Source organism: Chiloscyllium plagiosum, chromosome 10 (genome assembly GCF_004010195.1).
Source record: "Chiloscyllium plagiosum isolate BGI_BamShark_2017 chromosome 10, ASM401019v2, whole genome shotgun sequence".
In the NCBI taxonomy this organism is placed as follows: domain Eukaryota; kingdom Metazoa; phylum Chordata; class Chondrichthyes; order Orectolobiformes; family Hemiscylliidae; genus Chiloscyllium; species Chiloscyllium plagiosum.
This window is the reverse complement of record NC_057719.1, coordinates 84,487,148-84,509,391: the sequence shown is the minus strand read 5'-3', so window position 1 is coordinate 84,509,391 and position 22,244 is coordinate 84,487,148. Positions and strand designations below refer to the sequence as shown.

The 22,244-nt window shown below is 42.2% G+C and overlaps 1 protein-coding gene across 2 annotated transcripts in view; it reads right to left on the bottom strand.

The window, feature by feature from the left end:
- The window catches only part of ccdc135 (coiled-coil domain containing 135), a 93,642-nt gene that overhangs the window by 53,022 nt on the left and 18,376 nt on the right, over positions 1-22,244 (bottom strand). For both annotated transcript variants that reach the window (XM_043698240.1, XM_043698241.1), the window contains 3 exons: positions 21,722-21,896; positions 15,437-15,562; positions 9,824-10,018 (listed from right to left, as the gene is read on the bottom strand). In XM_043698240.1, coding sequence (XP_043554175.1) covers positions 9,824-10,018; positions 15,437-15,562; positions 21,722-21,896 — 496 coding nt within the window. The remainder of the gene's footprint in view (positions 1-9,823; positions 10,019-15,436; positions 15,563-21,721; positions 21,897-22,244) is intronic.

Genomic DNA, 22,244 nt, shown 5'->3' with positions numbered 1-22,244 from the left:
TAGACTCAAATGCATACCACTCACGCATTCTCTCTCCCTCTCTCGGGCATGCACACACACATATCAGTCTATGGGGTGAATTTGTATTTGCAGAATTATATTTGCAGATACATTCTATTTGCTCAAAAAATGCACAATCGGTAGGCAGTCAATACAAGTAATATTTTGCAAATTCTGACTCAGGAGCAGTCAGACTCAAAATTGGGATACACACAGACTCTAACCTCACATCTTTGATGCATTGTCTGAGCTGAGATGTCACTTTTTGTTATACAACCCTAAATTATCTCGAGAACGTGACTTAAAAGAAGTTCTGGGATTTATATGTTAATGAACCGAAATCTGCAACCCTGTCTAAAAGAGGAAAGACTTAACAATCCAGGTTTGTTCAATATATCATTTCAGTTTCATGACAGTGTAATATTTTGCTATGAATTCTGTGTCTTACGATCTTATACTCCACATCCACCTGAAGGAGCAGTGCTCTGAAAGCTAGTGCTTCCAAGTAAACCTGATGGATGATAACCTGATGTTGTTTGATTTTCAACTTTGTCCACCCCAGACCAACACCAGCTCCTCTGGATCATAACATATTTGCTCATCCCCAATTGCCTGTGAAAATTGGCCATTATGAACCTGAAGAAGGGCTTATGCCCGAAACGTCGATTCTCCTGTTCCCTGGATGCTGCCTGACCTGCTGCACTTTTCCAGCAACACATTTTCAGCTCATTATGAACCTGTGTAGTCCATCTGCTGAAGATAACCCTATATTGCTATTAGTGATGTGGAGGTGCTGCTGTTGGACTGGGGTGGACAAGGTCAAAAGTTACATGGCACCAGGTTATAGTCCAACAGGTTTATTTGAAATCACAAGCTTTCAGGGAATCTTTAGAAGAGTATAAAGGCAGTAGGAGTATACAGAGGAAAATCAGGAGAGTAAAAAGGGGACATGAGATAGCTTTGGCAAATAGGGTGAAGGACAATTCAAAGGGTTTTCACAAATACGTTAAGGATAAAAAGATAACTAGGGAGAGAATAGAGTCCCTCAAAGATCAGCAAGGCAGCCTATGTGTGGAGCAGCAGGAGATAGGGAAGATGTTAAACAAGTATTTTGCATCAGTGTTTACTGTGGAGAAGGATGTGGAAAATATAGAATGTGGGGAAATAGATGGTGACACCTTGAAAAATATCCATATTACTGGATGCTGGATGTCTTGAAATGCATTAAAGTGGATAAATCCCCAGGACCTGATCAGGTATACCCTAGAATTCTGGCAAAGCTGGGGAAGTGATTGCTGGGCCCCTTGCTGAGATTTTTGTATCGTTGATAGTCACAGATGAGATGCCGTAAGACTGGAAGTTGGCTAACGTGGTGCCACTATTTAAGAAAGATGATAAGGGAAAACCAGGAAACTATAGACCAGTGAACCTGACATCAGTGACGGGCAAGTTGTTGGAGAGAATCCAGAGGGACAGGATTTACATGTATTTGGAAAGGCAAGGACTGATTAGGGATGGTCAGTATGGCTTTGCCCATTGGAAATCATGTCTCACAAACTTGATTGAGTTTTTTGAAGAAGTAACAAAGAGGATTGATGAGGGTAGAGTGGTGGGTGTGATCTAAATGGACTTCAGTAAGGCGTTTGACAAGGTTCCTCATGGGAGACAGGTTACCAAGGTTAGATCTCATGGAATGCAGGAAGAACTAGCCATTTGGATACAGAACTGGCTCAAAGGTAGAAATCAGTGGGTGGTGGTGAAGGGTTATTTTTCAGATTGGAGGCCGGTGACCAGTGGAGTGCCACAAGGATCGGTGCTGGATCCACTGCTTTTCATCATTTATACAAATAATTTGGATGTGAACATAGGAGGTGTAATTAGTAAGTTTGCAGATGACACTAAAATTGGAGGTGTAGTGGACAGCGAAGAAGGTTACCTCAGAGTACAACGGGATCTTGGTCAGATGGGCCAATGGGTTGTGGAGTGGCAGATGGAGTTTAATTTAGATAATGCGAGCTGCTGCATTTTGGAAAAACAATTCAGAGCAGGACCTGTACACTTAATGGTAAAGTCCTGGGGAGTTTTGCTGAACAAAGAGACCTTGGAGTGCAGGTTCATAGTTCCTTGAAAGTAGAGCCACAGGTAGATTTGATAGTGAAGAAGCTGTTTGGTATGCTTTCCATTATTGGTCAGAGCGTTGATTATAGGAGTTGGGATATCATGTTGTGGCTGTACAGGACATTGGTTAGGCCACTATTGGAATATTGTGTGCAATTCTGGTTTCCTTCCTAAGGGAAGGATGTTATGAAACTTGAAAGGGTTCAGTAAAGATTTACAAGGATGTTGCCAGGGTTGGAGTGTTTGAGCTATAGGGAGAGATTTAATAGGCTAGGGCTGTTTCCCTGGAATGTCGGAGGCTGAGATGTGACTTTGTAGAGGTTTATAAAATCATGAGGGGCATGGATAGGATAAATAGACAAAGTCTTTTCCCATGTGGGAGAGTCCAGAGCTAGGGGCATAGGTTTAGGGTGAGAGGGGAAAAATACAAAAGGGACCTTTCTGCATTTAAAAGGCATCTGGATGGGTATATGAATCGGAAGGGTTTAGAGGGATCTGGACAAATAGGACTAGATTAGGTTAGAATATCTGGTCAGCATGGATGAGTTGGACTGAAGGGTCTGTTTCCGTGCTGTACATATCTATCTGATGGAGCAATGTCATAAGACTCATAAAGTGAAGAGAAGCACACAGGCACATAATTTACAGGCAGAGACATTAAAAGATCATACAAATGGTGTGAGTGGAGTGTCAACAGGCTTAGTAACAAGTCTCTGCAGGTGGTCAAGTGTCAGATGATGTGAGTAAAGTGCCAAAAGTTGAATAGCAAGTGAAGGGATGACTTCTGATCCGATTAATTGAGGCAGAGAGACAATTACAAAAAATTAAAAATCAGATGGTGCTGGAGACAAATCAAATGGCTGGAATAACATGATAGGTATAAGAAAGTTGCATGGATCAAATCAAAGTAAGAAGTAATCCAAACCTATACAAACTAATTAGAGAGATCATTTCATGTTATCAAGGTGATGGTGTTAAAGCAGGATGATAAGGAGGAATTTGCAGACACAGAACAGTATGGTGGGGTTACATGTAGCACGACATGAACCCAAGATCACGGCTGACGTTGTCTTCGTAGGTACAGAGCCTGGTTATCAGTTTCTGTTCAGCAATTCTGTGTTGTTGTATATCTTGAAGGCTGCCTTGGAGGATGCTTACTTCAGCCCTTAACCGCTGAAGTGTTGCCCGACTTGGATGCAACATTCCTGTTTGGTGATTGTTGCAGCTGTCCATTCATCCATTGTCATAGCGTCTGCATGCTCTCGCCAATATACCAAGCCTCGGGGCATGCTTGCCTGCAGCATATGAGGTAGACAGCATTGGCCGAGTAATGTAAATATCTGTCATGTACATGGTGGGTGGTGTTCCCACATGTGATGGTAGTATCCTTGTCAATGATCTGGCATATCTTGCAGAGGTTGCCATAGTGGTGTTGTGGTTGATGTTGACCTGAAGGATGGGTACCTTGGTACAAACAATGGTCTGTTTATGGTTTGGTGGTTGTTTGAAGGTGAGAAGTGGAGACATAGGAATAATCGTGGCAAGATGTTCATTGTCCCCAATGATATTTTGAAGGTTGCAAAGGACATAGCATAGTTTCTTTGGTCCGGTCAAGTGCTGGACAATGAAGATTATTCTATCGGTCATATTCTGTGTTTGTCTTCTTGCAGTTTTTTGCTGTGGCACATCAGAACTGATGATCAAGGCATTGAGCATCATATCCTGTTCTTATGAGGGTGTCTTTCAGCATCCTTAGCTGTCTATTGTGTCCCTCCTTGTCTGAGCAGATCCTGTGTTTACATAGGGCTTGTCCATATGGGATGGCTTCTTTAACATGTTTAGGGTGGAAGCTAGAAAAAAGCAGCATCGTGAGGATATCCGAGAGCTTGTGATAGAGTGAGGTGCTGAGTTGTCCATCCTTAATGGAGATGCGTGTGTCCAAGAATGAGACAGATACTAAAGAGTGGTTCATGGTAAGTCTGAAGGTAGGATGAAACCTGTTGATATCATTGTGTAGTTGTTTCAGTGATTCATTGCCATAAGTGAAGTGAAGAGAAGCACACAGGCGGAGAGATCAAAAGGTGGGGTGAGTAGAGAGTCACCAGGCTTAATAACAAGTCTGTACAATGGGTGGAAGAAAATGTCATTATGTATCTGATGTATAGTATTAGCTGGAGGTCCTGCACAGCAAAGAAGTCTTGCTGGAACTTGTACATGAAAATGTTGGTGTATTGGGGTGCAAATTTAGTCCCCATGACTGTTCCATATGTCTGCATGAAGAACTGATTGTCGAAAGTGAAGACATTATAGTCAAGGATGAAGTAGGATGGCGTCTGGAAATTGGTAGTTGCTGGCACTGAGTAATAAGGCTGTTGCAGTGATGCCTTCATCATAAGGGATGCTGGTGTAGAGTGCTAAAACACCCATCATGATAAGGAATATTCCTGGTTCGACTGGTCCGTAGGTGCTGAGTCTCTGTCAGAGGTCTGTAGTGTCATGGCAGAACCTGGGGGTTCCCTGTACAATGGGTTTCAAGATGCCCTCGACATAGCCAGAGAGATTCTCACACAGAGTCCCATTGCCTGATACAATGAGGCGTCCAGGTGTTTTGACTTTGTGTATCTTTGGAAGGCAGTAGAAATCTCCTATGCGAGAAGTACGTGTTATGATCTCTCTCTACCTTAATTAGTTTATACAGTTTTGGATTACTTGTTGTTTTGTTTAGACCTTCAGCATGTGACTCTTATACCTATCATGTTATTCCAGCCATTTGGTTTGTCTGCAGCACCATCTTATTTTTATTTTTTGTCATTATCCCTCTGCCTCAATTAATCAGATCATTGGTCATCCCTTCACTTGCTATCCAACTGTTGACACTTTACTCACAGCGCCTGACACTTTTGATCGCCTGTACAGACTTGTTATTAAGCCTGGTGACTCTCTACTCACACCACCTTTTGATCTCTCCGCCTGTGTGCTTCTCTTCACTTCACCTAATGAAGAAGCAGCGTTCTGAAAGCTTGTGATTTCAATCAACCCTGTTGGAGTATAACCTGCTGTTATGTGACTTTTGACACTGCTATTAATGAGTAAGTTTCAAGAATTTGAGTTAACTATAGTTAAAGTATTGTGACACAGTCCAAGTCAGTAACTTGAGTAACTTGGCAAGAAACTTGCATGAAATACTGTTTCTATTCATCTTCTGCTTTGACCTTCTAGGTATTTGCAATTGCAGGTTCCAGGTTTCCTGAAAGCCTTGGTGTGTTGTTTCAGGGCATCCTTTGGATAACACACAATACAGCCACAGTATGCTGGCAGTGGAGGAAGTGAATGTTCAGACTTGTGAAAACAACTTGTTTGCTGGATCATTTCAATGATCAGTTTAGAGTTCAAGGACATTCAACCTTGGAGTTTTGAGTAAACAACCGCCAAGGTGGGCTTCAGGGTGCACAACAATACAATGTTTCCTAAGAGGCTGATAGCCAAGTTTGGCACTCATGGGAAAACTCACATGGGTTCATATCACACTACAGGTGACCCCACCACACTATACACTCTCTCACACATACACAGACACACTCACACAAACCCTCACCCACACACCTGCCAACGACTCCATTCTCCACCCCCCTCCCCTCATCGATTCCCCACCGTGTGGAAACAGGCCCTTCGGCCCAACTAGGCCACACCGAAGGGTAACCCATTCCCCTCGCCCTGGATCGAAATCCTCTCTCTCTCACACACATACACACACATACTCTCTCTCTCAGATGTATAGACTCCCTCACACTCGCACACACTCTCTTCTCAAATTCAAACACAAACACACACACTCTCTCTGCCCCCTTCCCTGCGCCCCCGCCGCACACACACACAAATCGTTCACACAATTTGTAGACAGCCAGTTAATGTGGCATGTTATAAACTCCTACTTGGGAAATAGAAGATACAGACAGACTCTGAACAAGACCTCTAGCCTAAAATATATTATCTGACTGCAGGTGTCACCTCCTTTATACTGATAGCACCTTAAGCTGTCTCAGGGCAGTGACTTGAAAGAAATTCTGGGATTTGCATATGAATCAACCTGCACCTTCATTCTAACTGATTAAAGATTTAAGAGCCATCTTATGCATGTTCAATTTGTTCACATGAATTGTATAACTTTATCTTTTCCTTATAAATTCTGTGTCTAAGGTCTTCCTGTCTCACTAACACCTGATGAAGGAGCAGCACTCCGAAAGCTAGTGTTTTCAAATAAACCAGTTGGACTATAACCTGGTGTCATGTGATTTTTGACCTTGTCCAACCCAGTCTGACACTGGCACCTCCATATCAGTTTAGAGGGAACTGCATTACTGTGGAAACAGAGTTATATGTAGGCCAGATGAAGTAAAGACTGGGTTTTTCACATAACCTGACAGCTTCATGGTCATTTTTACTGATACCAGCATTTTGTTTCTAGTTTGGCTCACATTAGAGGTAGGGTTCTAGTAATGTGACTAATGAAGATAGTAGATTGCTGACAGTCACGGACACTAACACTCACCAGGATGTTCCGTAAGAGTTAGCTTTTAAAACTATGAGACCAGATAGGCTGGGGTTGTTTTTCTTTGGAGCAGTTACCTACATCTGCCACCTTCTGCAGGCAGATCTGAGGCACATTGCTTAGGAGGCAGCTTTACACCTGTGCTGAATACTGGGCACAAAACCTCTTAGCCAGTGGCTCTTTTCAAAGCTGAAAAGAGTACCTCTACATCTCTCAATCAGCACAAATGCTGGCATACGTTCAGTGATACCCTTTACAGGAAAGCAATGCAGTTTGTCCAGTTCAAATTGAACCCAGAGAGACACGGTGCTTGAGCTATCAAATTTGCAGTCATCGCTGTGTTCCTTCAGGTTTGTGGGACAATCAACAGCACATACAGCGCTCAAAGCTGCATGGCATCATCCAGCCAGATTCCTGAATAGGAAAAGAGTTCGCTTAATGTCCAGCTCATTTGTAAACAAAGATAAATCATCCAGACGTGTGTCACCTATCCAGGGAGTGTCACAATGCCTACCTTCTAGAATATTCCCAACCTCCAATAGGTTTCCAAATCTTCATTTTGTTGAGTAGTAACTTCAAGTGATGATCTTCAGGGTCTTTTTACAGTTTTCAGAGAATTCTTTAGATGCATCAATAGCACTAATTGCTGCTCTGCTGGTCTTCGCCCAACAGCAATGTCAGGATGAATCTCCTGAAATCCTTAGATAGCTCCAAGATGCATTTCTTTGACTGTCTCCCTCCCAATCCTTCTGATCACATAAAACTTTTTTCTGTTGATCGTCATTGAGTTTTTGAGAAGCCTGTAACCCAATCTTGAAAATGACTTCCTTTGCTCTCTTCCCCTGGCAGTATGAAACAAATTAACCTTATACATAGTTAGAAAATAGGTAGCAATATCATATCCTTGACTCCAACTCCCTTTCATCTGAGAAGTAAAATTACCAGTTCACGACACAACAGCTTACAACCTGATACCTACAATACCTTTCTGGGACTTTGGAGGACTCAGGATCTATTCATTGTAAACTCAGAGGCAGCTGCCATCATCGCCAGGTGTAAATGTTTCACACTTTCTCCTCACTAAAACAATTTGAGTCATCCTTTGAATTCTAACAATCGAATTATCCAAACATATTGTCAGACACACTGTGAAACAAGTCAAAAGCTCCCCTCATTTACCTGAAATTTAAAGCTCTAATCCCAAAATATAATAACATTATAAACCTCTTAATATGTAACATGTTTACATACAAATTAATTGCAATGTTTAGGTAGACTCAGCAGGAACTACAATGCATTTTTCAATGCTGATTTTTGAGAAGCTATCTAGTGATGTATGAGGACAACAATGTAAACTTTAACACAGGGCCAAATTGTGGCATACATCCAACCTGCAATTTCTCAGCCAATCCTTTTTCTTAACATCTCAGCTAATCTTAGGTGATGTTGTGAGATCATCTCAAGTAAATGATTTGAACATAATTCTAAGGCACATTGTTTGCAGATATTGTGAATATACCAACTCACCAGGGTCTTTTGAAATGTTTATGGGCTGCAGTACCCTCGAGGGCCCAGGATATCTTCTGCTCCTAACTGTTCTAATGAAAGCTCACTGGACTTGAAATGTTAACTTTGTTTTTCTCTCAATAGATGTTGCCAGACCTACTGTTTTTCTCCAGCACTCTATGTTTTTGTTACAATGCTATAATGTGAAGTAAAAGGGTTATCTGTGAATCAGCAACAAAGATGACAATGCAACAACACAGAAAAGTGTCAGTGGGTGGCAACCAACAAGAAATCTGCCTTTGTATAGAAACGTAAAGGTGAGGATGCATGGAAGGCACGCTCAGACCATGGTATTATATTCTGACAGTTTGTAAGTATTTACCTGTAGCTACAGTCTAATTACCTGTAGTAATTTCTTGTTCAGTACAGAGTCCAGGTCAGTGGTTTCTATCAACCTGGGTCTGAAAGTCAAATAAATTGGGGAAGTTTCTGCACTTTATAAAATAGTTAAGTTTTGTGATGACTTTGGTAATAGTGGTGCTTTATTTCCAGTGCACTATCCTAATTAGCCCTAACATCAAGAGCAGCCATAGAACAAAGCTCCCTCTACAACGTTATATCAAACCATCAGATACTGTGCAGCAGAGTTAGAAAAAAACTATAGATTAGTAATAGCATCACTAGAATAGTAGATTAGAGTAAATAGAATAGTAGAAAGAGGCTATTCGGCCCATCACGTCTGCAGTGTCTCTCTCTGAAGAGCATCTCACCCAGGCCCCCCCATAGCCCCGCACTTGCCATGGCTAATCCATCTAGCCTGCATATCCCTGGACACTATGGAGTAATGCAGCATGGCCAAACTACCTAACCTGGAGATAGTGAGGACTACAAATGCTGGAAAGTCAGAGTCAATAAAGTATGGATTTAGAAAAAGCACAGCAGGTCAAGCAGCATCAGAGGAGTGTGGATGACGTTTCATGTCGGAACTCTCCCAATGAAAGGTTCTGACCTGAAACGTCGACTCCCTGCTCCTCTGACGCTGCTTAACCTGCTGTGCTTTTTCCAGTTCCACATTTTATCGAACCTACCTAACCTGCCCATCTTCGGACTGTGGGAGGGTACCAAAACACATGGCAGGTATCCACATAGACATAGGGAGAACGTGCAAACTCCACACAGTCACCCAAGGCTTGGAACCTGGGTCCATGGCGCCGTGAGGCAGTAGGGCTAACCACTGAGCCACTGTGCCATAATACAGTAAAGGTACCTGTACTCTTCCTATCAAATACTCCAAAACTAAGTACAGCATGGATCAGCACAACATGAACCTCCCATTACACTTTTGCATAAAACCGTCTTTGTTTGGTTATGATATATGTTAGATACAGAGTATGGCTCTCATTACACTATCGTATTTAAGTTGAAATGCCCATCTGCCATGATTGAATGGCAGAGTGAACTCGATGCGCCAAATGCCTTACTTCCACTCCAATGTCTTATGGTCTTATATTAAATATTCCTTGCACATGGTAGAACAGCTTCAACCTGGCTGGAATGCTTCTCGCTGACCTGCTATAAAATATTTCCAGTCTGATACCAGCAGTACAGCCAGAGGTTAGGATATTTAACTGTGCAAAATTATTTTCTCACTTGATCATTTTCTTTCAGCAGTGGACAGATCTCCCTTGTTTCATCCACCAGACACATTTCTTTGACAGCATATCCACTGACGCAATATGCATCGTATCCCGTGCCAATCAGTAATGAGCAGAGCAGGTTGCTGAAATCAAAGCAGTTTCCCTTCTGACGTTTCAGGAAGGTGGTTGGGGAAAATAAGTATTCTGGCTGTCGGGGAGAGAAAAATATACATGTTCAAAGTACATCTAAAACCAAAAGTAAAATCACATAAACTGTCAGTCAAGCCACATGCAATACCTGGTTGAACTGATGTGTACGCATCCAACAGCAAGCTTTTTAATAACTGGCACCTAGGAGTGTACCGGTCAGTCAAGAGGTCCACATAATCAATGTAAAAACACACACTAAGTAACAGAAAGGTACTGTGGGGGTATACATACAGTTATAGAATGGACCACTATTTACAGAATACATCACTTAAATAGTATTGCAACTCTATCTTAAATAAAACTTAAATAAGGTACAGACCTTCTCACTCGCACCCTAAACTGATGACTTGGACATTGCCGAGGTCATGATATTGCAGTAAATTTGTTGGTTTATTGGAGTGCTGGTTCATAAGTTGCCGGTTAAAATGATGCTTGTTGTACCAGACTCAGAACAGCCTTCACATACTATTCTCTTTGTGAGTGTTGCTATTTTTATGGGCTTTTACTGAAATGGCTTAACATAACCATTGGCCATGCTTGTAGCATCTCCGAGTTAAAAAGAACTTAACATTGCTCCTTTCATGATTTTGGAATGTCCCAATGGACTCTGCAATCAATACAGTATTTTAGCTGTTGCAAGCTATCATAATCAACATGGAAATTAAAGGTTGGACCATCTGTTTTATGTGCTGGTTATAAAATATGTGGCAGCTGAGACACCAGATGAACTCCTCTGCTCAGTGTTGTGGGATCGTTTCAACTCATATGAGAGTGTATCAGTTTGATATAAAAGATAAATTAAGTTAAAAAGACTAATTAGTGTTGAATCACTGAACTCTGTACTGATGGACCTGAGGAAGAGGGCTAATGACTCCCACAATCAACTGCCTACAAACTCAGCAGCAATTCAGTTAACCGTCTGGTCTGAGAACTGGTCCTAGAGATTGGAAAACACTGATTTGACCTACTTGTCCTCTCAAATGCACGTTGAGGTAATTTCATAAGTATCTGGCAGTAAATAGCTGCAATAATCATAATGAAATTTGGAATAGTTCCACAATAAAATACTTGTTTTGAATTCATGTTTTTAAAAATGACAATACCACTTTCCCCGAGTGACTCAAATTTGCTATCCAATGTGAAGCTGAGCCAGAAAGATATCAGGTCCAATACTGGGTCAGTCTTTACTTAAGTGATCTGAAAGTAAGGGTGCTGCAATCAGTTTCAGCGTTCCTCCTCATGGGAGGAAAGAAATCACCCCTCTGACTGCTATCTGGTGATGTCTGCTAGTAAAAATGAAAACCAAAGAAAGTTAGCTGAAGATGGCTCTTGGCTGCATTGCCCTAATCAATCAAATACTTTGCCATAGCTCACAACTAAAGCTTATTTTTGAATAGATGTTACTTGGTGCAAGTATTGGAGGGTAAATTCTTACGTTGTGCAACATCAAAGAATGGGAAGAGTTGGAAACATTTTGCTTGACGTTCAGGCTATATCTGATCTTCTTATTTAGTAATTGTAGATAGGATAAGCTACGTGAACTGGATTCAATTGACAGCACACTTGTCTTAGCCAGAAGATTCTGAGATCAATTGCTAGCCTAAGATGTGAGCATGTGATTTAGGTGGACACTAGAACACAGTACTGAGAAGGCGCTGTGGAATAGATGCTAAAAACCCCATGCCCATGTTTGATGAAGAGCAGGCAGTCCTTCTAACTCTGACCAACATGAAGGAACTAGTCATTATCTCTTTGCTGCCTGCAAAATGAGTAGGCATTTTCACCTATAAAGAAATAGCCACAGTCTTTCACTTATTATATATGAATCTCTTTGAGATGGCTCTGAGAAGCCAGACCTCCCTCAACCTTTCTTCATAAGACATGTCCTTCAGTCGAGGCAACATCCTGGTAAATCTTCTCTGCACCCTCTCTAAAGCTTCTACATCCTTCCTCTCATGGGACAACCAGAACAGAACATAATATTCTAAGTGAGGTCTAACCAGGGCTTTTCAAAGCTGCAGCATAACCTCGCGGACCTTAAACTCAATCTCCTGTTAATAAAAGCCAATAGACCATATGTCTTCTTAACAACGCTATCAACTTGGGTGGCAACTTTGAGAAATCTATGGACGTGGACCCCAAGATCCCTTTGTTCCTCCACACTGCCAAGAATCCTGCCTTTAACCCTGTAATCTGCATTCAAATTCAATTTTCCAAAATGAATCACTTCACACTTTTACAAGTTGAACTCCATCTGCCACTTTTTCGCTCAGCTCTGCATTCTACCAATGTCTTGCTGCAACCTACAATAGCCCTCCACAACTCCACCAACCTTTGTGTCATTGGTAAGCTTACTAACCCCCCTTCTGCGTTCTCATCCAAGTCATTTATATTAAAAATGAGAAAGAGCAGAAATCACAGAACAGATCCCTGCGGATCACCACTGGTTACCGAGCTCCAGGCTGAACACTCCCCATCTACTACCACCTTCTATTTTCTATGTGCCAGGCAATCCTGTACCCAGACAGCCAAATATATCCCTGTATCCCATGCCTCCTTATTTTATGAATGAGACTACCATGGGGAACCTTACCAAACGCCTTGCTAAAATCCATACAAACCACAGCCACTGCTCAACCTTCATCAATGTTTTGGATGTAGATTTGCTCGCTAAGCTGAAAGGGTCATTTCCAGACGTTTCGTTACCTTACTAGGTAACATCTTCAGTGGACCTCATGCTTCGCTTCATCAATGTGTTTTGTCACATCCTCAAAGAATTTAATAAGGTTTGTGAGTCATGACCTGTCCCTCTTTAAGCAATGCTGACTATCTCTATTCAAGCTTTGTTTTTCCAAATAATCATAAATCCTGTCTCTCACAAACCGCTCCAATAATTTGCCCACCACTAACATAAGACTGACTGGTCTGTAATCCCCAGGGTTCTCCCTACTGCCTTTCGTGAATATTTGTCGCCCTCCAATCATCTGGTACTACTCTAGTGGACAGCGAGGATGCAAAGATCATCGCCAAAGGTGCAGCAATCTCTTGGGTACATCCGGTTTGGTCCATGTTTTTCAAAATTTCCAGCACATCCTCCTTCTTAACATCAACCTGTTTGAGCATATCAGTCTGTTTCATATTGTCCTCACAAACGACAAGGTCCCTCTCATGAGTGAATACTGAAGCAAAGTATTCATTAAGGACCTCCCCTACTTCATCCAATTCCAGGTATAGGTTTCCTCCACTATCCCTGATTGGCCCTACCCTTACTCTTGCCATTCTCTTCTTCCTCACATAAATGTAGCTCTTCTAAATCCATTTCTCAGTTCCTTACTGGCTACCTTGTAACCCTCTAGAGCCCTGTCTGATCCTTGCTCCCTCAACTTTAAGTAAGCTCCTTCTTACTCTTTACTGGTTGTTCCACATCTCTTGACATCTAAGATTCTTTCAACCCACCATCCCTTCCTTGTCTCAACGAGACAAACCTATCCAGCACTCACAGCAAATGTTCCCGAAACAACCTCCATATTTCTGTCATACACTTCCCTAAGAATATATGCTCCCAATTTATGCTCCACAGTTTCTTCCTGAAATTGTAATTTCCCCTTTCCCAATCAAATACTTTCCCATACCGTCTGCTCCTATTAGCCTCCCCTCATCGGTCTATTACATATTGAGTCAGGAATTCTTTCTGGACACACCTGATAAAATCTTACCAGCCTTATCAACTTGGGTGACACCTTTGAGGGATCTATGGACACGGACTCCAAGATCCCTCTGTTTCTCCACACTGTCAAGAATCCTGCCTTTAACCCTATAATCTGCAAATGGATTAAAAATAGACTTTGCAGACAGGCCATCATTTGAGGACTGTGGCTGCTTCTAATTCCAAGTAGAAAAAGCCCGGCTGGCTGTAATAAACTCTGAGTGAGCCATGTAGATTACCCTCCTCATGTGAGCAGATAACGCAGCCTCCTACATCTCTCCCCTAATTCTGCTTCTGTAAATATGGCCTTGAGGTAGGGTGGAACCAAGAAGATAGCACAATGAGAAAAGTTTTAAGCAGCATTATAATGCAGGAACCTGAGGGTAGAGGCTTAGAAAGGAACTGAAGAAGTTAGGGCCTCAATATGTGAAGACAGAAAAATTGAGGATGCTTGAGTCATCACAATTGAGGGAAAACATAGATCTTAGTGAGTTTAGAGCTGAAAGAGTTAGAGAGAAAGCATGAAAGGATTTCAACACAAGGATGAAATCAAAACTCAAGGTATTCTCAGAATTGGAACCAATGTAGGTCCACCAGAATAGAAGTGATGGGTGAACAGGATTTATTGAGCGTTAAGATTCAGGCACTGAGGCAGATGAATTTGTGTCTGTAGAAATTGCAAAGTAAGCTTCCAGCCAGAACAACCTGGATGCAGTTGAGTCTAAAGGTAACAAAGATCTTTCAGAAGCAAGTTCAGGAAAGGATGCAGCTGGGTAAGGCTGCAGCTGTGAAAGCAGTCTTGGTGATGGATTGGATATTTGCTTATTGTCCCGTTACAGTTGAATATAATGCCACTGTTGGACAGTAAATTATTTGATTAAGCCTTGAAACAGCTGGAATCATGGTTAAGTAATGAAGTTTGTTGAGAAGAATGAAGTCAATGGCTTCACTCTACCCAACATTTCTTTGGATGTTGAGAACAAAGAAGAAAGATAGCTTACCATGGTCACGCTGACAGAGGATGTCAACACATGACATTGATAACATATGATAACAGTGAAGCAAAAAGTCCAGCAATCTGATTTGAGGGGTTCAGATTGAAAGCCTGGGCAAAGATGGGCACAGATCTGGGAGACAAAACACATCCCAAGGTCTTTGTAAAGGAAAGGAGTGAATAGTAGGCAATGATGTATTCTGGAGGTAAAAACAATGACTGCAGATGCTGGAAACCAGATTCTGGATCAATGGTGCTGGAAGAGCACAGCAGTTCAGGCAGCATCCAACGAGCAGTGAAATCGACGTTTCGAGCAAAAGCCCTTCCCTGATGAAGGGCTTTTGCCCGAAACGTCGATTTCGCTGCTAGTTGGATGTTGCCTGAACTGCTGTGCTCTTCCAGCATCACTGATCCAGAATGATGTATTCTGCATGAATCCTTTGCTCTTCTAACTCCATGTTCCCCGCTGCCTCAACTCCCTAATCAGAATTTTTTTTTAAGCATTGTTTTGTTTTCCCCCCCCGCAACTCATGTTTGCCAAGGATTCTTTGTTCAAACCACTCAGAAATGACCTTTTAAATATTAAAAGCACTGTTGAGAAAGCAAGTTCTTGTCATCATTGTTGAAAATTGTTGCTCACTGAGAAATTTGCTGTTCCCCACTGGTGACATTTTCAAAAGGAGAGCAAATTTCCCCTTCAAAGTGGACTTTCTTACCACATCATTGATAGGATCTAAAGGATCTACTATTAGAAAGTCAGCCACGAATTGGGCACAGTCCTTCCAGTTGTACAGATCCTCGTGCTTCAGCAATGTTGGGCGGAGTGTCGTGCTTACAAATTTCTGTTGACAAAAAGAAATAAAATTAGTTTGTTAGCTTATTCACATTATTTCTTATTACAAAAGGACTAAACTTAAATGCATCCATTATCATTCACTGGGTGGTTTATCATTTGTTTTCCTTCCATTCTACAGGCTACAATATGTTAACACACACTGAAGGACTGCTGCTGTCATTTGAAATCACATTGGGCCTTAGGTCGCAAAACACATTGAGCTCTGCCCTCCCACAACCAGAGAATTAAGCTTACCTTCGACAAGGAATACAGCGTCCTTGGGTCCACAGAGCTTTCCTGAAGAAGGGCTTTTGCCTGAAACGTCGATTTTCCTGCTCCTCGGATGCTGCCTGACCTGCTGTGTTTTTCCAGCACCACTCTAATCTAGGCTCTGATCTCCAGCATCTGCAGTTCTCACTTTCACCACTGGCGCATTAGTCAGGGGAAATGTAGGGGAACAAGTCTGGGTGGGATGCTCTTCAGAGGGTCAGTATGGACTCGTTGGGCCGAATGGCCTGCTTCCGCACTGTAGGGCTTCTACGATTCTATGAAAACCCATTTGTACAGCACAAGCTAGTGTATTATGGTAAGCACTGGGTTTAAATATCTTGTAGCTTCTTTGTAAGAAGTAAATAATATCAATTAAGTGTGTAGTGATTGTACCAAGGGCAGCCAGTTGGACCTCATAGAATACGAGTTCCCTGATTGGCGCTGTTAACCTTGTCCGATCGGGGAGCCCTGGCTGACAGATAAACAGGAGTGTCAGAAGTTCTGTTCACTCTGAAAGCTGGTTCTGAGGTAGCTGGACCAATACACGCAATATGCACATCTAAATAAAGGGTGACTTAATGATAGGATACCAGCTTCTATGGAGCTATTTCAGTGGCGACAAGAGAAAAAGCTTTCTGCTGAAGAAAATCACTCACAATACTCATCTTTGAATTGTGGTAAGCATTTCTGGAATCATACTGTTATTTGTTTGATTCTGCCATCGAAGACTGGGCCCCGTATGTGGAAAGAATGCATTATTATTTCTGGGCAAATGACTTTGGGGCAGATGAAAAACAACAAGTTATTCTCTTGACAGCTTGTGGAACCCACAGCTTTTTCAGTTATTAGGAACCTAATGCTTCCTGAAGCCCCATATGCTAAAGCCTTTCAAGAATTGACAGAATTAGTTAAGGAATATTATGACCCAAAGGCTCCTCTAATTCTTAGATGCTATTGGTTTTACTCAGCAGTACAAAACAAAGGGAATCTGTGTCAGGATTTTTGACAAGGTTAAGATGACTGGTAGAGGCATGTAACTGGTTTAATCCTTAATGAGATCCTGAGTTCAGAATGAGAGATTATGATGTAACCATGCAAAAGTGACTACTAGTTGAAGCTCAATTTGGCTTCAAACAGGCACTTCAACTGGCTTTGTCATTAGAAAATGCAACAAGTAGAATTATAGGGTATGCCAATAGAAGTGTACACCTTCGCCAGGCCAACTGGGGAATATCACTTGAATGAAGGCAATTGCATAGTTTCACTCAGGACATGTCCTGAATAGAGGGACTCAAAGCCAGCCCACAGTTAAACCCTGAAACAAAGTTAATCCTTGGCCAAATGGTTCACATTTTCTTCAGGATTGAGGCAAGCAAGCCAGTTGCTGCCAGTTTGTGGACTCGAGACAGAAAAAGAGTTCCACTAGGCCTGAATTGAGTAAGAGAACTCATCGATCTAAGGGGCAACTTTTTCACGCAGAGGATGGTACGTGTATGGAATGAGCTGCCAGAGGAAGTGGTGGAGGCTGGTACAATTGCAACATCTAAGAGGCATTTGGATGGGTATATGAATAGGAAAGGTTTGGAGTGATATGGGCCGGGTGCTGGCAGGTGGGACTAGATTGGGTTGGGATATCTGGTCGGCGTGGACAGGTTGGACCGAAGGGTCTGTTTCCATGCTGTACATCTCTATGACTCTATGACTTTATGACCCATATTCAGGACAGTGCACACCCTGGAAAGCCCATCTCCATCTATCTTGAAACAGCTAAATTGCTTCGCAACATCCAAATCAGAGCCAATCAAAATAAATGCCTAGGTAAATGGTCACCCAGTTCTAATGGAGATTGGTATCAGTGATTGCAGAACCAATCTTTAATAATATTCACTCTGGGCGCTAACCCTTTAGATTGCGTAAGACCTTGGCTAGACTGAGAACCTTTAACAGGGAACCTTTACAGATCAAGGATATAACTTCGGTTCTGGTCTCGTATGAAAAGCAGCCGGTTCAGTTACTAGCGATTGTAGTAAAAGTCTCAGGCCCAAGCCTGACGGGGCAAAATTGGTTGAGAAATATTCACCTCGTTTGTTTAAACATCTTTCGATTAGAAAATGGCTGCCTGAGTGAAGTCCTAATTAAATACCCGGACATTTTTCAAGGATGTCTCGGGACTATCAAAGCAGCCAAGAACTCCTTGCAAAGTGATGAGAGAAAAAGTATGCTCCTGAAGAAAATCACTGGAAATACTCATTTTTGAATTGTGGTAAGCATTTCTGGAATCGTGCCATTACTTGGGAAGCTTGACTTGCTCGACACCTTGCAATTCCACAATTCTGCAAGGCCTGCCCATTGTCACTTGCCTTATGTTCAAAAGTACAGGCAGACATCAGAAGGCTGCAAAGTGAATAAAACTATCAAACCACAACAGTTTGTGGAATGGGCAACACCGGTCATACTGATTGTGAAGCCTGACAGGTCGATTCATTTTTGTGGGTGTTTTAAACAAACCGCAAAGGGTTATGCAAATAAATGAAACTATTATCTGAAGTATCATCAGCCTGTGCCATTTTTCAGCGAAAGATGGAGAACATTTTACATGGTCTACCCCAGGTCACCATTTATCTGGAAGACATGCTAATAACAGAGAAAATCAAAAAAGAGCATTTAGAGGACTCAGATTTAGTCCTTACACATTTCTCCAAGGTGAGTGTATGCCTTCAAAGGGAAAAATGTCTTCCAGGCACCCCAAGTGACCTACTTGAGTGACAGAGTAGAGAAGACCCGGTTGCACCTGTTGGAAGAGAAGTGAGGATAATCAAAGGTGTCCCAGTTCCATGTCCATGCTGGAGCAAAGATCTTTCCTTGGAGTGGTAAATTATTGCAGAAGGTTCATATCTAACCTGCCCTACATCCTGTCACCCTAACACCTGCTATTGCAAAAGGGGCAAGCTTGGAAATGGTCTCATAGCCAAAAGGTAGCCTTTAGGGAAGTGAAGAAGCAGCTATCATTGTCTAGGGTGTTGATACACTATGATCTCAAGTGAGACCTAGTATAGATTTGTGCTAGGGGATTGGGGTAGTGTTGGCTAACTGATGGCCCAATAGGTTTGCTTCTCAGACTTTGGCTGATGCAGAGCGCAAATACACCCAGACAGAGAAGGGAGGTTTGGCGGCAGGTTCAACCAATACCTTTACAGACTTACATTTGTCATAGTAACAGACCAAAAAGCCCTGCTAGGGCTACAGAAAGACAACAAGGCCCAGCCACCCATAGCTTCAGGTTGAATGCAGCGGTGGGCTCTCATACTAAGTACATACAATCACAAGTTGGAACACAGTTCTGGAGGCCAAGTTGCAAATGCAGATGTCTTGAGCTGCCTCTCATTGGCAAATACATCACTGGTGGTGCCACCACTGAAAGATTCCATTCTGGTTTTAAACTTTCTGGATATCCTTCCGGGAACCACTGACAATATCAGACTATGGAGATAAAACATCTGGTCCTGGCAAAACTGAAACAGCTGGTGGTGAAGGGGGTAAAGGTCCATCACAACCACAATGGAAACCTTTCTGAGCCCAGTGACACCAGATCACTGGAAGAGAATGGTGTATTATTATGGGGAGCAAGAGTGGTTGTCCTGAACAAAGGTCACCACCAGATACTGACTGAACTCCACCAGGGTCATGCAGGGGTTTCCAAACTGAGGATGTTGGCAAGAAGCTATGTCTAGTGGCTGGATTGGATGCATTGCCACATTGGTACAGCTGTGCCCAGAGGGCCAACAAGGACAAAAATTACCGCCTGAAGCTCTCCCACGTTTGTAGGAAAGTTCAGGTAAACCCTGAAACTAAGCAAGTCCTCTCATGGGCTCAACATGGGAACCCGCTCAAAGTGGTTGTACATGCACAGGGTTCATTTGTCAAACACAGGGATGACAATAGAAAAGCTACAAGCATCTTTTGCAGTACACCAGCTATTGGAAGGTTTGGCCATCGTTTATCAGCTGTGAATTTGAGTATTTCCTTAGGTCAGATGGCATTCGGCATATGAGCCTACCAATGGCTTGGCAGGCTTCAAGGAACGACCTACAGCTTCACTTGATACAAAACTGCCCCAGTTCCTATTTGATTACTGGCCCACGCCTCATACAACCACAGGGAAAGCTCCAGCAGAGTTGCTCATAGGGAGAAGACCCCACACCAGGTTAAATCTGATCTTCCTGGACATGGAGGGGGAGGGTGAAACACCATTAGGAATGCCAATACCAGACGTAAGATTCCTTGAAGCAAGAGAGACAGTTTATTTCAGGGGACGAAGTTTGGTGCCGAAACCACAGAGATGACTGTGAGTAGGTAAGAGGCATGACCGACGTGAAGTCAGGTCCTGTGAAGTACAAAGTTCTGGTACATGAGGCGGCCCTGAACAAGCTTGGGGACCACACACGACAGCTGCTAACTCGCAAATGGGTGCAAACACACATGGCCCCTCAGAACAGCCAGAATAGCTGTCAGAACCTATGAGTTCTCCCTTTCCATCTAGTATTGAGGAGACCTCAGTCTGAGATGGACATAGTGGATATTGCAGTCTCAACACATTTACCGCCTGAAGAAAGGGATTAATTTCTTCCAAAATACTCCGAGCACAAGAGACAGACTACGGTCCAGTACATGCTGCCCATATCCGAGGCTGAGTCGGAGGAATTGGACCTAATATGAAAAACGCCCCTGAACAGGTTATAAGAAAAAGAACAGGCCTACATCCCTGGACTTAGAGGAGGAGAGATGCAGTGATTGTAATGAGCTCTGCCAGATGGAGCTCATAGAATATGAAATGATTGGGGCTGTTAACATTTCCGATCAGGGAGCCCTGGTTGACCAAAATAAACAGGAATGTCAGAGGTTCTGTTCACTCTGAGCTGGCTCTGAGGAAGCCGGACTGATGTCGAGTACTATGTGTGTGTAAATAAAGTGTGACTTGGTGGTGGGATATCAGCCTCTAAGGAGTTATTTAAAAGTGTGTACAGGATAGATTGGCAAGCAGGCAGGATGGAATACGGGTGAGTGGGCAGACCTCATCTTATCTGTTTCAATAAGATCTTCTCTCAATCTTTTAAATTCCAATAAATACTGACCTATTCAACATTTCTTCATAAGATAAGCTCTTCATCCCAGGAATCAATCGAGCTAATCTTCTCTGAACTGCCTCGAAATCAATTGCACCATTTTTGCAAATAGAGAGACCAAAGCTCTGTACAGTACTCCAGATATGGTCACACCAATGCTGCCAACAGCAGCAAAACCTTCCCTATTTTGACGTTTCACTTTAATTTCAATAAACAACAACATTCCATGTGCATTATAACCACTTGCTGTTCTTGCATACTAACTTGGTGTGATTCATGTACTAGGACACCTAGATCCATCCATGTGTAAACCTGAGTTTGTAAATGTTTCTCCATTGAAATTGTGTACTGCTGTTCTATTCTTTCTGCCAAATGGACAAGCCCAAATTTCTCAATTTCTTCATCTGGGAAAGAAACAAATGTTCAACTAAAGTTTCTGATCCTGATCCTGATTGAAAGGCCCATGATGAATAACGTATGTAGATGAAATGATGCAGCTCTGTGGTGGTGCTTCCTATAGTGTCTGATAACATTCACTTTACGCACTCAAGTGAATTATGGGCACTTGGGTGTTAGGACCTGGGGAATAAGAGCCATGAGAAGATAATGCTGTCAGCAGAACAGGAAACAAAATTGTACAATGCAGAAGTTTGGTCATTCATTGGTTAGGAGAAAACAATCAAAACTTATTTTAAGACTTACAATTAAATTGTAAGACCATAGTCTATTCAACATTTATTTCCTAACATTAAAACTCTCAGTAAAATAAATACCTCAACTCGACATTCATTGAGTGGATTAAGAAGCAGTGGTTTTCTGTCTGGGTATAGATAAATATACTGTCGTCTGAAATTTTCAGCATATTGGAGCATTTTCTCTTCTTTAGGAGTGTTTACTTGATAACTGTTTGGGTAACTCAAGGTGCCTATTTCCAGATTGAGTAATTCCCTATATATGGAAACATAAAAAAGAAAGAGTTTTAATTTGTATTCTGGCCTCGGAACGTTCTAAACAAATTGTATATAATGAGTGTAACGGCAAGGTTCCACAGTAATAAGATAATGAACAGATCATAGGATCCATACAGTCATTGTATGGTTACATCACAGGAGACCATTCAGTCTTTCATGTCTGTATCAGCTCTCCATAAGAGCTACTCAGTCTGTCCCACCTCCCTCAATATTTTAACGCAGCTTTGAAATCTATGTTCTTTGGATGATTACCCACTTTCCTTTTGATGGAAATGATTGAATCTGACAGCATCACACTCACAGGCAGTGTATTCCAGCTTCTAAC